Source organism: Tiliqua scincoides, chromosome 2 (assembly GCF_035046505.1).
Source record: "Tiliqua scincoides isolate rTilSci1 chromosome 2, rTilSci1.hap2, whole genome shotgun sequence".
Classification (NCBI taxonomy): Eukaryota; Metazoa; Chordata; class Lepidosauria; order Squamata; family Scincidae; genus Tiliqua; species Tiliqua scincoides.
This window is the reverse complement of record NC_089822.1, coordinates 157,693,714-157,710,653: the sequence shown is the minus strand read 5'-3', so window position 1 is coordinate 157,710,653 and position 16,940 is coordinate 157,693,714. Positions and strand designations below refer to the sequence as shown.

Here is a 16,940-nt window from a genome sequence, read left to right as displayed (position 1 = left end):
CCTGCAGGGCTGGAATGTTATGGATATTATAGAATTTAGGGCTCATGAAATCTAACAACCACGAAAACCTCTAGCCAACATTAGTTGACACCTTTTTTGAATTCTTTCCCTAAAGCACTGCCTTGTTTTTACAACAACATATCAGGAAGCAACAGGGTGGGGGAGGGACCTAGCTAGCTAAATCACACCTAGCAAATATAGCTATGCTGCTAACCAGCCAGCCCTCACATTATATATTAAACTGATAAACTGCTTTTCTGTAAAATGCTCAAAGCAGTGTATAGAGATATAACACAGTGGTCATGAAACCTAGGAACAGGTCAATGGCTGCAATATTTTGCACACTTTCTTGAGAGTACCCAGCCCATGCCCGATCTCATCTGATCTCGGAAGCTAAGCAGGGTCAGGCCTAGTTAGTACTTGGATGGGAGACCGCCTGAGAATACCAGGTGCTGTAGGCTTATACCATAGTCTTTCAAGACTGAAGGTTGCCAACCAACCTTGAGAGTATGCCCCACTGAAGACAATGGGACTTCAGAGTAGACAAGTATAGGATTGTAATCCAAGGTGCCTACCCTTAAGCAGAAGATTGGAGAATGAATGTCAGACAGAAAAAGAGAATTGAGGTTTATTTATTTAAATGATTTATATCCTGGCTTTCCTTCAAGGTTGAATAAAGTAAAACAATAAAATGCAAAAACAAGAACTAAATAAATGTAGTACAGGTTGAGCCTCATTATTTGCGTGGGTTCCATTCCAAGCACTCACATGGATGGCAAAAACTGCACTATAGTAAATCAATTTAAAAAACAAAGTTTCTTTGCTCTGGTGATTTAAGAACAGCCTTGCTGACCTTTTTGATGTAAGATAAGTCATTAAGAAGACAATCCATCAATCAGTCCTCCTCCAAGCGCTTAGAAAGGAGCTTCACTCAGTCCCTCCCTTCACCAAATGCAAAGTGACCATCTTTCTGTCAGGTGCTCAGGGGGAAGGGAGGGGTTGCCAGGAGAGAGAAGGATTGATGGATTGTCAGCCAGCTTCCCCCCCCCCCCCATTAAGGAGGTTATTATTAAAGGACTATTCAGTTTTTTAAACTGATTTTCAAGGGATGCATTTTTCCCCTTCTCCAGGCATCAGCACATTCCTTTTCATTTGCAGGGGCCATCTGTGTTGAGTCAAATCCGTGTATAAATAGGCTGGACCTGTAATTTTAAAGAATAGTGCAATAAAAAACATTAAAGCAAAACATAACCACAAAGCCCTGCAGCAACTAATTAAAATGAGGTCAGGCAGAAAAGGAATGTTTTACACTGTGAAAGGAAGGGAAAGGAAGAGCAAAGAGTATTTTAAATCTTAATTATATTGTCACCATTTATTTTGACTATTAATACACAAAATACTTAAAAACCAGCTCATGGAAATTTCTACGTGAAAGGGCTGCTTCTTATTTCAAAATACAGCATACAAGATCTTAATAAGCTTGCCGCTCTTCAAAGATATATAGATGCCAAGACTAACTCCACAATGTCTGTCATCCTTTGAAACAGAGATTTGCATTAATGTTGCCACACTGAATTGTTTAAACAATATTTTAATTTGGCGGCAACTTACAAATATCCTAATGCAATATGGGAGCCAGTTCTGAAGTACTGAAGGCAAATTTGCATTCCTTGAGATCTGAATATGAGATTTTCACAGATCTCCTGTGAAGAACTAGCCTCAAACCCCAAATACAATTTACAAAATGGTACATTCCACAGTGAACAGAGGAATGAGCTTATACTCAATATAGCAAGAATTGCTGTGTACTGCAGTAAGTTCCTCCTAAAGGATGACTCTAGGAAGTGGTTCCTGCCAGCTGTCTGTCTCGCTCCTGGAAATATTTTCTTTGTTCTTCTATGGCCTTTTCCAACAATTGAAGGTTCATTCCTTCCACACATGTAATTACTCGGGCTTTTAACATCAATTCCCCACCTGTTAATATAAAAACTAAGTTAATCAGAACTATAAACTAATCAGAAAACAAAAATTAATCAGAAATACATTTTGTTTAGGACCTTTTAAATATGACCAGGGTTTGAAAAAAGAAAAAAAAAGCAGCTATGTGGGACAGAACAACAGTTCGGCTTAGTTCTGCTTCAAATGCTTAGAAGAAAGTATGCCAGTGCAACTTTGTGCCAAAGTTTAAAGTACTAGTAGATGTACTGGTACAACACATACAATTGCATCATCATAATACATGCAGTTCAAGGGAACTGTCTCAAAATCTGGAGAATAATCAGATCATGCTAACATGCTTTTGCCCCAGATTTGAAATCTGTATGCTGTTTCATTTCAGGGCACAAAGCAGTCAGCTGAGTACAACTATTCCAATTCAACAGCAGGTTGCACTTTCCATTATTTGTTATCACATAAGAGTATTGTTCATACCACTGTGTGCTAGGGAACATGGAATGCCACCTGCTAATACTACCAAAGAGCTTTTTGTTTCTCCAACTGCCCCCTCCCGCAAACCACACAATCCTATCATGTGATTTATGGCAGCAAGACAGTGTCCTGCTGCCATAAATTGACTGCCAATGACACTCAGAGCACACCATCATTGGCCATTCTCAAGGCGCTGCCATAAAGGGGCAGCAGCATTGGTGGTTTGCTGTTGCAGCCAACAACCCACTCAAGTGCAAGTAGCCACTGTGTGGTATTCAGCTTCCCATATAGTTTTCCAGCCACTTTCTTTGTCTCTTCCTTTTTTGCTTTGTTTCTTGCTACTCTGCTTCTGTTTCTTGCTAAGTATCAGTCATCTATCCCTGTACCATGAAATGCTTCCTTACTGGGTAGTCTATCAACTAATTATCACAGTAATTAAATGGTTGAAGTTGTTGTCATCCAGTCTTACTCAACACCCTACACAAAACTCCATTTCACATAATAGGAATCTCAATAAGATTATCTTCAGGTTATGCCAGTCACATGATTTAAATGATACCAGGTTGTTTTGGTCTCCTACTACATACACCTATGTTAAGCATAACTGAGTGCTGAAGCAATACTGGTATCTGGTAGCAAGGCACGGCCACACTAGAGAGAGGGTCTGTCCAGATCAGAAGTGCATAGTTTGGTGAGGGAAATCAGGAAGTCCATCTTGAAGGCAGTGCTTCTTTTGCAGGGGTATCACATTTTCCCAACATTAGGGGGAACTAGGCTAGAATTGCCTGTTACTAGACAATTCATGCATCCTATTGTTCAGCTCCTGTTTTGGCATTGGAAAGTGGTATCGGGAAGAAGTAATTTGCTGTGGAGAAGTGGAAAGAGGAGCATTTAATTTTCTCTGCCCAGCACTTTCCCCTTGCAGCACCACCCCATTCAGTATTACCCAGCTGAAGTTCCAAATGATTACTTGTGACAAAAAATTGCATGGTTCTGGAATCCTAGCTGGGGGAAGAAAGTGGTAGTGTTGGTGGCGGGAAATTGTAGGAGGGAAAAAAGCAGGTGGTAATTATGCAAATTACACTTCAAATCACTTCCCAGTGTCACTTCCCATTGGAGAAGCAGCTACCAGGTTTGGGCAGTAATATGTAGTTTCAGTCTCATGCATCAATATTGTCTGGTTCACCAAGCAGTTCTTACATTCTTATTGGGCAGAAAATGTTCACAGGGTTTCCTTGATATGTGTCTAAAACAACAGCAGTGTGCCTCAGTAAGAGATAGGTACCCAATTCCTTGAGTTAATGCAATGTTGAGAGTGAAGCTTGCCTAGTAGACAGCACAGGCTATACAGGTCCCACAGCCATCTCATCTGGGGAATAGCAGAGGCTGACACCCTTGGTAGATGCAGGCTGAAGGAAGTGGATGTGCTTCATGTGTATATGTGAGCCATGAAAAAGTACACCACGAGGACATGCCCACAATTTCTCCCACAAAGAGAGAAAATGAAAAGAATCCTCCCTCTTCTCCCTGCCACAGATGCTTAAATATATCTCAGGCTTCCCGCACAACATTCAATGTCAAAGGCACTTCAACATTCCAAATGCCACAGCAAGGCAAAACAGCTTCTGGGATGGGAGTACACGTGGACTACAGTTTCTGTGTTATATAATCTGTCTTCTGTTTTGCTTTGTTTCCTCCTCTTTCCTTACAGCTCAATCCTTACAGGCTTTTCTGCTAGCAGAATAAATGTTCAGCCAGTGGAGACTGCCTTATGGCAGTCACAAAAAGCACTCTGGAAGTGCGCAGAGCTGCACTGGCAGGGAGGCTGCAGTAGCCTTGTATGTGGCAATGGCTCCGGACTGGCCTGCTGACCCAGGGAAATTGGTAAAGGTGGTGGGACAGGGCAGGAAGAGTAGGGTAGAACAGGAGCAGGGAGATCAGGTCTGAGAAGGAGGCAGGTTCAGTGAGACTGGCAGATGTTGAACACAGACCCCCTTCCCAGACCTGATCCTGCAGTCTGGGTTCACGGAGACCTATGCCCGTGATTTTATTCAATGACTGAAACAGAGGTGTGATGCTGGTTGCTAGGTGCTGAGCTCCCCACCCCCCTCCCCAATTCACATGTACATACAGTTTTAGAGGGGGGAAGAAAACACAAACAGGGACTGGATAACTAAATTGCACATGAACTAGTTTAATTTCCCTTCTATCAAAAGGGGAGTATCAAGAGATCAGAAGTCCTGTTCCTAAGGCATACACTTAATATCTTAAGCATTCCTTACACCGTGAAGAAGAAACTATAGATGCTCTTACCATTATTGTATTCAGTTTCCCCCAGCACAATGTAGAGAGACCCAAGCTGGGCTTGGAAAGGTTCAACAAATTTGGTACAAACCCGGATACAATAACGAACCAAACTGTGTTGAGCTGTAAAGGTGGCTTGAGAGCTGACCATATCATAAGAGTGTAGCCTGAAAGGTGAAAAAATAGGTTGCAAATATTGTTAATACTGAACTATATTTTCAGAATAGTTACTATGCAACAGACAGATCACTGGGGATGTTTACTATATTAACAGTGCAAGCCTTGGCATGTTTACTCTGAAGTAAGTTCCACTGTGTTCAGGAAGTTTTACTCCTAAGTACGCACAGGATCACAGCCTACAGCCATCCTATACACACTTACATGAAAGTAAGTAGCATTCAACTCAGTGGGACATATGTCTGAGTAAACATGCATAGGCTTGCACTGTAATGAATGTTTATGTGATCTATAACCACAGCATGTTTTAACAGCAAGAGTACCTTGGTACGCAGAAGCTAATTACCACATCAGCCCCAATGCTAAACATATGTACAGGAATTTCAGTTACACTTAGCTCTAAGTAAGCATGCTTAAGATTGACGTTTTCTCATGGGAAAATAGGAAAGTTTGTGGGAACTTTCACTTTGTGGAAATGTTAAGGAAGCAAAGATGGGAGTGGTATCAATTGGTTCATTCGGTTACAAAGTCTGCACATTTTGATGATGGGAGACCTTGGTAGAGTGGAGTTAATTAAGAAACAAAATAGTGCCTGCCCAGCAATTTATTTATTTACAGTATTTGTATATCACCTTTCTCATAGACTTATAGACTTGAGTCCCGCAGATTTACATAGGCAGGCAAGCTGTCCTTTTTTCCAAATGGGGTTTTTACAAGTGTTATTCTAGAAACTCATAGAACTCTCCATTTCCCAGATGTTTCCTTACAAAGTACAATCATCATGCCAATTGTCAGCTCTTGTGCTTTCCAAGCTTCCACAAGCAGCTGCAAAACACACAGGCTGGTTCTCAAGATGTTACCCATTTCTTGCCTGTTGACTTCTTCACACTCTACACCCCTCCACATTCCTTTGTCTCTTGCCAGCAGCTTCTAGTCACTCATCCAAGATGAGTCCTGAGTTGATCCTGCGTAGCTCTTTCCGGCAAACTTTTTCAATCTCTTTGCTAGAGAAACTAAAACATTAAATGGCCTCTTAGAGACTAAAACACAGCAGTTAGAATAAGAAATAGGAAAGAAGAAAAGAAACAAAACACAGTGACTTAAAAGAAAGAAAAAAATCAAATCAAACCAAATCAATCTGCTCCTGAATAAAAACTCATTTATCAAATCTGAAGCAAAAAGAACAGTGAGAGAATAGGGAAGATGGACAGGACCAAAAGCCACAGAAGTCTTGAGACAGATACAAAGTGTACTGACCTGCCAAATGTCCTCAGGGTCCTACCTTCTGGGACTGACTCAGAGTTGATTTCCCAAGGAAAGTGATAGACCCCAACAGCAGGCAGCATTGTGTACAACTGCTCTAAAGGGCAGATCCTTCAGAGAGGCAAAGTTTGATGTAAGAATTTAAAACAAAACCTTTTAAACTTCAAAATATATCTACCCCAGAGACTTCAAAATATATCTAACTAGTAAGATTCCATGCGGTTGCCTAAAGGTGGATGTTACCTTTTTGCAACTCATAGTGATTTGAGGTCTCCACACAAAAATCAATCCTAAGAAAATAAGAGTCCTGTTGGATCAGGCCTGGGCCCATCCAGTACAGGTTCCCGTATCTCACAGCGTCCCACCAGTCTGATTACTCTATCAGACTACAACTTACCACGCTTGTATTAGTTACATGTTAAGTAAAGATTTTTCTGGTTTGCCTTATTTGTCCTCATGACAACCCTATGTGATCAACAACTTTTACTTCTGTTATACAGATCTGATGGTCATGTTGCCATATGGACTGTACAGGCACCCGCCGCTTAACAACCTCCTGCTTAACGACATATTACATATGACCACAACAGTGGTCAAAGCACAATAAAAAGGCTCTTAACAAGGCAATCAGGTCTCCAACAGTCTCTTTACAAAGACTACTTAACAGTAATTTAAGTCTTAAAAGAGTCCGAAAACAGAGAATTTAGGCATCCATTTCTTTAAGAATCTATCTCTCACTGCTGTATATTTTAGGCATCGGAAAAAAAATATGCACTGGGGTTTCTAATTCAGTTAAGGGACAATCACAATAACGCTGCTAAAGGGAGCATTAAATAAATAAATAAATGGAGGGATCCTTTGAAAATGACCATTCATTTGTGCAGTTGGTAAAGCATTACATCGTGCAATCATATAAGCACGTCTCAACTTGGAAACCTTATGTACTTGTAAGTACATAAAAATAGATGGATAATAAAAATTTAGTGGGAAATTTAATTCCGAAATAAGAAGGGGAGCAATTACACTTAGCCTCCCTTAAAAGGCCATCCCAATCTTGAATTAACAGCTTTTCAATAAGCAGCAAATGGCTTCTTCCACTAAATTTTTCTAGTGACTATAGGCCCAGCTCACATATTTTCATATTAATGTTGATACTCTAGATTTAGAGACCTTTATTGGCATTAGCTCATGTTCCAACAAATGAGTCACTAAAGTAAAATAAAACGTAAAATAAAAAGAAATGAGTTAAAAATAAGATGAAATAAAGGTCACACAGATTTTAAGATTAAAATACAAACCATACAAATAAACATTACACCAGTCTTTTTCCATACTTTTCTATGACTGACAAGAGAAAATTAGCAGTACTCTGCAACACATCTACTTGACCATCATCTATTAAGTATACAAGTTTCAATTGCTCTGGGAGCCCGTTCTTCTTCACTAGATGAGGTTCTAGATGAATAAAGCACATAGCAGAATGAATGGGACAAGAGAAAAACATATGGGAGAGGGTCTCAACCTGGAGCAGAGAACAAGGGCATAGCCGATCAAGAAGAGGGACCTTATGGTACCTTCCTGAGGTTACTGCCGAAGGAACAACATTAAATCTAGCTTGTGTAATTGCACAACGTTCCTTAGGATTACTCAACAGAGTCAGATAAAGAGCCATTCGATTGTGGGCTAACGGAATGTGGAAGTTTAAGGGGGAACAAGTTCATGTGGCCTAGCTAAGGAGGTTTTGAAATTCAATGTCCGCAAGCCTGTTTAACTTTTGAAAGGAGTTCTATTTCTGAAGACAGGACCAGATGGTCAAAGAGAAGGCCCATAGATTCTATTTTCTTCCAGTGAGCCATCCAAGGGTATCATGCTCAGAAATCATGAGGTATAGGAGACTATCCTGGCTAGTGTGAAAAAGCATTTAAAGGTTAGCAGCCACGCCCTAGTCTCCAGCAATGATTGCCCCAGTTCTAAACAAGTAGCTGCATAAGGTGCACATATAGGGAGACCCAGTACAGGTGGAGCCTCATTATTCACGTGGGTTCCATTCCAAGCACTCATGTGGATGGCAAAAAATGCACTATAGCAAATCAATTTAAAAAACAAAGTTTCTTTGCTCCAGTGATTTAAAAACAGCCTTGCTGACCTTTGTGATGTAAGATACAGTCATTAAGACAATCCATCAATCTGTCCTCCTCCAAGCTCTTGAAAAGGTGCTTCACTCAGCCCCTCCCTTCACCAATGCAAAGGGATTGCCTTCCTCAGGGGGGAGGGATCTGCTGGAGAGAGAAGGATTGATGAATTGTCAGCCAGCTGCCCCCCCCCCCCCTCTCTCTCTCTCTCTCTCTCTCTCTCTCTCTCATTAAGGAGGCTATTGTTAAAGGACTGTTCAGTTTTTTAAACTAATTTTCAAGGGATGCATTTTCCCCTTCTCCAGGGATCAGCACATTCCTTCTCATTTGCAGTGGCCATTCCTGTTGAGTCAAATCCATGTATAAAACATCTATGTATAACAAGGCTGGACCTGTATACCCCTAAAGAAGTTAGCCTGAAGACGCTCAAGTGAATGGTTAATCGACTTACTCCATTTTACCCAGCAGCATTCTTGGGCTGCTAGTTTTGTGAGAATAGGAAGATTTTCAGCAATTGTAAGTCTCCATTGATAATAGCTTTCCAAATCAAGGTTGAAATCTTTGGAAGTTCCAATTCCAACCTTATAACTTCAGAGGCTATTCATGGGGGTAGGGCTAAAAGCTTCTGAAAAAAGGCTTGCTGGAGTCGCTCGAGCTGTTCTACTGTTCCCAAAAACCAGATCGGTGAACCATATAACATCCGTGACAATACTATTGCATTATACACCTTTAGGAGTGCTGGCACGTACTGTCCTCCTTTAACGTAAAAATTTTTTCTCAATGCTAGTGGTGTCAGTTCAATTTTCCCCTTAAGATATTGTATGTGTTTGGACCATACAAGGTTAGATTGGAACACTACTCCAAGATAGCAAAATTCATTAACCTGCTGCAACTTATACGGGCCAATTTTCCATCTTTCATTGTTCCTTCTTATTGATCTTGTAAAAAACAGTATTTTAGATTTATCCTCATTTATTTCAAATAGTTCTTCACTACAATAAGCAATAAATGCTTTAATGGCACGTTTAGACCAATCTGAGTTCCGGACAATAAAACAAGACCACCAGTGTATAATAAGGCAGGAACCGGTTTGTTATCTAGGCATGGCGCATGTATATCTAAATCCAGGGTCGGCAACCTCAAACACTCAAAGAGCCATTTGGACCCGTTTTCCGGTAAAAAGAAAACCTCGGGAGCCACAAAACCCTTTTGACATCTAAAATGAAGATAACACTGCATATATAGTTTGCACTCCTCTCTTATAGGTCCCAGTTATATAATACACTCCCCTCTTGTAGGTCCCACTAAAAATCAGGTCCAGACCCACAGTTGGAGAACAACTGTTTTAGATTGTGCACAGGTGAACTGCTTGTGAAGGATACTGTCATTCTTTACTGTCATTTACTTCTGTAAATGCCTTTCCACACAATACTACCTCTGAACAAGACCACTTAGTACTACTTAACACTGTTCACAAAGGTGCTCCTGAACAAACAAGCTAAGAGTTCAAAACTGCATAAAATAAAAGGCATACTAACAGTGATTACTTCCCAACCATGAAATATGCTTTGGTGCTACATATACAGTATGTTGCACATACAGTATACAAACATATACAGAATACCATCTGGTGCAGGGGTCTCCAAACCCCTTTCAAGTTTCCAAGTGAAGGAAATGGAGCAGTGAGAGTGTGAGTGAGTGACGGGGATGCTGAGTGGGGAGCTTGAAGGCTGTAATCCTGTGCACACTTTCCTGGGAGTAAGCACAATGGGATTTACTTCTGAGGAGACACGCACAGGATTGTGCTCTAAGCTTGGGAGGAAGACAGAGCAGCTGCACAATTGCTTGCTTTTGCCTTGGCTCTATGGGGTCAGGGCTGCTTGTGGGAAGCGGGGTCATCAGGGTGTTCAAACCCCGTTCATTTACGCGCCCTCCCCTACACGGGCAGGCAGCTGGCGCTGCAGCTCAGGCGGGAGGGAACATGCAGCAGAGGCAGTGGGGGGGCTCACCCTCGGCGGTGGTGTGGGCTCTTTGGGCAGGAGCTGCTCCGCCAGCCGTTCTCGCCCTCTCCTATGGAGTGCAGCCGCAGGAGGCGCGCGCGTGCGCTCGGCTGGTGAGCAGTGGCTGCGTCGCGGGAGGGGCGAACCCCTCCCCCCCACGGGTTGGCCCCACAGGGAGCCACAGCAGAAAGCTGAAAGAGCCACTTGCGGCTCCAGAATGGCAGGTTGCCAACCCCAGATCTAAATCAAGCAATTTAGGAAAAACGTCGTTGAGGTATAGATTAAATAAATGCAGTACAAGAACACATCTCTGCCTAACCCCTCTTTCAACAGATATGGGGTGAGAAATAGCTCCATCTTTGTTCAGTTTAACATGCAAGGAGTTTCCAGTATATAAATTCATTATTAATTTTAACAATCTAAGGGCGCAATTCTAACCCCTTATGTCAGTGCTTTCCAGCACTGACATAAGGGCAATGCAGCTCTGAGGTAAAGGAACAAACACTCCCTTGCTATGAGGAGGCCCCCGTGAGTGACACCCAACTAAAAGATGCAGCACACGTCCCATTGGCACTGCTATGCCAATGCTGCAAAGCACTGACATAAGGGGTTATGATCATGCCTTAAGTGAATCTACTCAAAAGTAAGTTCCATTATGTTCAATGGGGCTTATTCCCAAGAATGTGTGCATAGGATTGTAGACTAAGGGCTCAATCCTATCTAACTTTCCAGTCCTGGTGTAGCCGTGCCAACGGGGGTGTGCGCTGCATCCTGTGGTGGGAGGGTAGTGATGAAGACCTCCACAAGGTAAGTGAACATTTGTTCCCTCACCTAGAGGCTGCACTGGTGCTGGAAAGTTGGATAGGATTGTAGCCTAAGGCCCAAATCCTAACCAACTTCCCAGCACTGACACAGTGGTACCAATGGGGCATATCATGCTACATCTGCAGTGGGTGGGCAGTCAGGGAGGCCTCCTCAAGGTAAGGGAATGATTGTTCCCTTACCTGGAGCTGCATTGCCCTTACCTCAATGCTGGAAAATTGATTAGGATTATGACCAAAAGCTGCAATCCTATGCACACTTTCCTGGGAGGAGGCCCCACCAAACACAGTGGGACTTACTTCTGAGTAGACCTGCAGAGGACTGGGCTGTAAGTTAGCAAACGTACATGGGATTGAGCTCTTAGTGGCCCATCTAGGAGCCCAATCCTCTGCAGGTCTACTCAGAAGTAAGTCCCACTGTGTTTGGTGGGGCATCCTCGCAGGAAAGTGTGTACAGGTCTGCAGCCTGGGTCATTATTGACTACCCCCACACAGCAGCCGTTCTCCAGGGATCCAGACAGGGGTCTGTCCCAGGCCTGCATGCAGGCCGCAAGCACAGAGCCGCTCTCTGGGGTTGCCATCCTACCCACACTTTCCTGGGATTAAGCCTCATGGAACACAGTGGGACTTACTTCTGAGTAGGCGTGCAAGGCTGGGGCTGCTGCCGCACTCCAGGGCCTGCAGAGCCCCTCCCTCAGTAAGAGCCACCGCAGAAACAGGCAGGAGGAACGTCGGAGGGTGGACGGAAGCAGGCAGCCCTTGCAGGGGTTGCACGCCCGCGACTGGAACGCAGAAGTGCCCCGTCTCCCAAGACACACTCCCCGCGCGCCTCCCACTCGCAGTAACCACCTCTGGGGAGACGCCTGGAGAACTTGCACGCGCCGCTTCCTCGCTTCCCTATTGGTGGTGCCAGGACAGCCCTTCCAGCCAATGGCGCGCAAGTCTGGAGAGGCGCAGAAACTGACCTAGCGCCAGCACACTGTTTGCGCACCTCCCTCGTGTCACGTGACCTGGACGCGTTTCCGATGGGGCGCCGGTGGAGGTGGGTAAGCCCCGCCGGTGCGTCACGCGGCCGCGCAGTGGGCGGGGCTGAGAGAGGGGATTGCTTTCGCTCGCTCCACCCGCGCTGGTCCAGAAGCTTTCCGGCGGCTTCTTCTGCTGGCGGCGGAGCGGCTGCTTCTCTCTCACTCTCGCCATGGCCATGGCCATGAATCCAGACCTGCGCAAGGAGCGCGAGGCGGCCACCTTCAACACGGAGCTCCTCACCCACGTCTTGGACGGCGGGGCCGAGATCACCCAGCGCCGCAAGGAGATCGGTGAGAGCCGGGAGGGGGGGCGCCCCGAGCGGGGTCTGGGCGCTCGTGCCCGCGCCGCTCCAGCTGCCCTCAAGCCCCCGGTGCCCCAAGGGAGAGATGCCCTCAAGTGATGGGTGCCCTGGCGCCATCAAGCCCTCGGGTGCACTCAAGCCCCCAGGGGACGGGCCTCCAAGCGATGGGTGCCCTGAAGCCTTCAAGTGACAAATGAGTGCTTTTATCATCCCCCTCAGGAAATACAAGTCTGTTCTCACAACTTGACACTTAGTCACGGAAGCCTGCATACAAATCAACAACCATTCTGCAGGCTGGCGTTGTAAGATCACAGATTCCCAACCTGTGGACCACAGGTGGTCCGTGAGACCCTCCGAAGTGGTCCGTGAGACCCTTAGAAAAAAACAAGATCATCTTTGATCGCTTCCAGAGTCTCACTGAATAAGCACTCCCCCATGGACCACCAGGTAGGGCTGAAGTGTCAGCTGCAGGCAGTCCATTCTCTGCCATCTCTGGTTGTCCATGGAGATGCTCCCCCATGGACCACCAGAGAGGGCAGAGAATGGACCACCTCAACCAACAACAAAATCTTCTCTATAAATAATAAATCTCATACATCTCTAATGAGCCCCCCTGGGGGCTGGGGATAAGAATAGGCCCTCAGTTTGGCTGTACTTGTCGTAAGAGGTGACTGAACAGCCACCGGGTAGATGGGACTCGTCAGCCTGGGAAGGCAGCTCATCTGAGAGAAGGAAAACTCTGATCCCAAACCTCCACTGCCTTGTGGCTACGTCCAGTTATGGAAAAGGCTTCAGGAGTCAACCTCGAGACAAAATCCAGAGCTGGAGTCCCTGAGGCAGTTCATGGCTGAACACAGTCACGTTCTGGCAACTCCTGCAACGCCGCTGGAACCAACCGTATTGGCTTCTGCCTTTCCATTGGACCATTTCAGCGACATGGAGAGGGAGGATTTGCTGCATGGGTAACAGCCTGTCCTCCATACCTCCTTTACCCAGGCTTCGCGCACTGGAGAGGACACTCTGTTCCAGAGCCACCATTCAGAGCGTGACACCATGGTCTTCCGAGACTGAAGGATGCCAACATGTGTATATCTCTAATAAATCTTCTCTATTACAAATTTAGTTGTATCTTTGTGTGTGCAGGGGCTGGGGTGGTTGCATATGGTCCACGACGATTTCAGGTTTTGCCTCAGTGGTCCAGGGGCCACTAATGGTTGGGAACCACTGTTGTATCATATCCCCTAAGAGGTATTCCCTCCTGTGCAGCTCTGTGCCTCTTCTAAGGTGGTGTTTGCTTGCTGTGATTTTGTAAGTGCTAATACTAAGTACTCAGATTTGCCACCTAAATAGGGACGCATCTGAAGGAAGGGGGTTAATTTAACAAATTAGCCAACTAAATGTTCCAGCCATAATCAGTGTTGGGTGTTTTTTAAAAAAAAATGCTTTACTTGAGGCAGTGACTCATAATGAGAGGAGATTTCAGCCAAGGATTTCCTGGTTTATAGTAAATTCTCTTAACAACTGCACTGTGAGTGATCCTAGGGAGTAATTATTTTAGATGAACATAGTATATTAGATCCAACAGAAGGACTAGGATATGAAAGCTTTTAGTAGCAGGTGGAGGTAGAAGGTACTAGTTGCATTCTGCTGAATTACTGGAGGAGTTATTAAAGTTTGGTTCCCTGCTTGGGCTCAGTAATATGTTCGTAATTCCCATTTCCCCTCTAAGCACTGAGAGCATTGCCATTCGTCACCTTTCTTATTATGTAGTTAAAGATGAAAGGCTACAGACTTCCATGCAGTGGATCTAAGATAAGGTTATTTTTATGTCAGTTTTCAAGAGAGCAACAGGGTAACCCAAATTTTAAAAGACAGTGCTTCTTTAACACTGCGGAGCAGCTGTTAAGGAAGTTTCATTCAGTAGTACATTGAGAGAAGTATATAATCTAGAGCAGGGGTGGCCAACCTGCAGCAGGTGTGTCACAAGTGGCACATGGACGCTTCCTAAGTCGCACATACAAAATTGCCTGTCACGGCTGCACCAGCTGAAGCACGCACTGCATGGCCACATGATTCTTCAACCTACAGGAAACCCAGAAAGGGGTGACAAGGCCGGAGGGAGGATGAAGATAGCCCAACAGAGGCTCAGCAGATCATGTGGTTATTGGATAATGCTAATCAGTGCATAGATGATCTGTCAATGCTAAACAGGGCTGATCAATCAGGCAGTTAACAAGGTCCTGCAGTTTAAGATGAAACATCTGCTGTGAATGTTGTACATGTCAGATAGGGCCCAATCCTATCCAACTTTCCAACACTGATGCAGCCAATGCCAGTGTGGCATGCTCTGCTGTCTACGGGGGGGGGGGGGGAGGAGGCAGTAATGGAGACCTAAGGGAACATTTTGTTCCAATACTCAGGGTTACATTGCAACTGTATCGGTGCTGGAGAGTTGGATAAGATTCAGCCCTTACTTATTGAGGTTGAAGTAGAAGCTTTTCAATAGTGGTGAAAATGGTCTTATACATATGATTTTTTTTTTTAAATCAGAATTTTATTTTAACTAAACTTAGCTAAATTTTATTCTTAGCTGAACTCTGTGCACTTCTCTTCTGTCGTTTTCTCCCAACAGAAGCACTTGTTATAAACGATCCAGACTTCAAGCATGAAGACGTAAACTTTCTTTCCCGCAGCCAGCGCTATGAAGTAGCTATCAAGAAGAGTGCACTTATGGTGATGAAACTCAGAGACTATGGGATTGCAGATCCTGAGGAGATCTACTGGTTCAAAAGGTATATGAACTCAACCCATAGTACATAAATTAGCAAATGCTTCTGTAAAATTGAAAATCAAGCACTATTATCCTTCATTATCAACCTTTAGTTGTGTTGAAAGGTTAAAGACTGTCCAGTGTCATTGGAAGTTGTCAGCTGACTAGTAAGACTTCCCTGAATTGAATTTTTTGGAAAAGATGCACAATGTGAGGCTGTCTTGTTAAAGATAATCATGAGCAATGTGCTTTAGTACCAGACAGTTTCTTAAGTCTGGAAACGTAGGTCTTGTTCTTAGAGATTGAAATGCAACAGCAGACTGCAAGCAGTCAAAGGCAAACCATAACTCTTTCCTAAAATACACTGAGCCCTCAGCATACATACTGTTCCAAAGGTCTGTGTGGAAGTCAGAACATACATATCCCTAAACAGCTGACCATCATGCCTGTGTGAAAGCACCGCAAAGGATGTACTGCGCCTATGCGAAAGCACCAATGCGCAACTATCCATAAGTTAGAAGTCCATAACTTGAGGAGCCAGTGTGCCTTAAATGAGACTAGGGCCGCAATCCTAACCAATTTTCCAGCACTGACATAAGGACAATGCAACTCTGAGGTAAGGGAACAAACATTGCCTTCCCTTGAGGAGGTCTCCATGACTGCCCCCCAACTGCAAGATGCAGTACATGCCCTTCTGGCACAGCTATGCTTGTGCTGGAAAGTTGGTTAAGATTGCACGCTAGATTTCACACTAAAGCTGTTCTCATTCAGCAGTATAACTAGTACTTTACTTTTCAAATACTTCCATGTTCTCCTCTAACTTTTTCGTCTTTCTCCTATGGGTTGGTGAAATATTTTTATGTTGCTCTAAACATAATTTTTGGAAAGAATTGAGCATTCTGTTAATCTACATGAGATTAATGTCATAACCAAGGTTTCCAAATGCAGTGTCGCTCCCAAGTTGAGAGATTGCCAACCTGCTGTGAATGTAGTCCTGAACGTCATTCAAGTGACTTTTGAACATCTGGATTAACCTTGTTTTAATCATTGTTTGCCTCAGTTTAGCTAGATGTTTACTTACCCCGAATACTGAAGTCTTGAAACAGGAAGACTGAACTCTTTCTATTTGACTATCATCCTCTTCTTGCACCCATTGATGCAATATGTGTTCTAATCTACTCTAGCATATGTGTAAGAGTGAAGAATTGTTTTGCTACCATGTTGCAATTCTGTGGCAACTCAGCTACTGCATAAACTAGATTTGGTTTCCTTTGGAAATCATAGCTCTCGACATAAAGCAGAGCTGGACTATCTCTTTGGCAGGTGTGCTGCAAGCCAGATCCCGTCAAGTGCATGCTATGGTGTATATATAGCCCTTTCCGCTTTGATGTGGGTTTGCCTCTTACTGACTGAGCCAGGGAGCAGTCAGGAGTGCTGACTGTTTCTGTCACAATCAAGCTCATGGGCTGTTCCTATCAAAAATCCCTGTCCCTATGTCACACATTGACACCTCAGAAGTATACAATAGACTGGAAAAATCAACAAACCAATACTGATTTTTAAATTAAGGTTAAAGGTATCTGAAAGCTGTATGATTCTGCAGTGCAAAAAACCTACTTTTTAATGTAACTGCTTTAGATCAGATTCAAAGTGGATCAAGTTGGTCATTATATGTGGAGTTTTTAATATGAAGGAATATCTCCTGGCTTAAACTGGGAG

At 44.0% G+C, this 16,940-nt stretch overlaps 2 protein-coding genes across 3 annotated transcripts in view; one reads left to right on the top strand and one right to left on the bottom strand.

Annotated features, from left to right (window-relative positions):
* Positions 1 to 616: 616 nt before the first annotated feature.
* Positions 617 to 12,108, bottom strand: TEN1 (TEN1 subunit of CST complex). Its single transcript, XM_066618276.1, has 5 exons — positions 11,757 to 12,108; positions 8,318 to 8,450; positions 6,166 to 6,282; positions 4,741 to 4,898; positions 617 to 1,974 (listed from the first exon to the last, which is right to left on the bottom strand). The coding sequence occupies exons 3-5, from the start codon at positions 6,252 to 6,254 to the stop codon at positions 1,838 to 1,840; spliced, it is 384 nt and encodes a 127-aa protein (XP_066474373.1). The 5' UTR covers positions 6,255 to 6,282; positions 8,318 to 8,450; positions 11,757 to 12,108; the 3' UTR covers positions 617 to 1,837.
* Positions 12,109 to 12,227: 119 nt separating this feature from the next.
* The window catches only part of ACOX1 (acyl-CoA oxidase 1), a 38,529-nt gene continuing 33,816 nt past the window's right edge, over positions 12,228 to 16,940 (top strand). For both annotated transcript variants that reach the window (XM_066614103.1, XM_066614104.1), the window contains exons 1-2: positions 12,228 to 12,440; positions 15,084 to 15,243. In XM_066614103.1, coding sequence (XP_066470200.1) covers positions 12,320 to 12,440; positions 15,084 to 15,243 — 281 coding nt within the window. In that variant the 5' untranslated portion in view covers positions 12,228 to 12,319. The remainder of the gene's footprint in view (positions 12,441 to 15,083; positions 15,244 to 16,940) is intronic.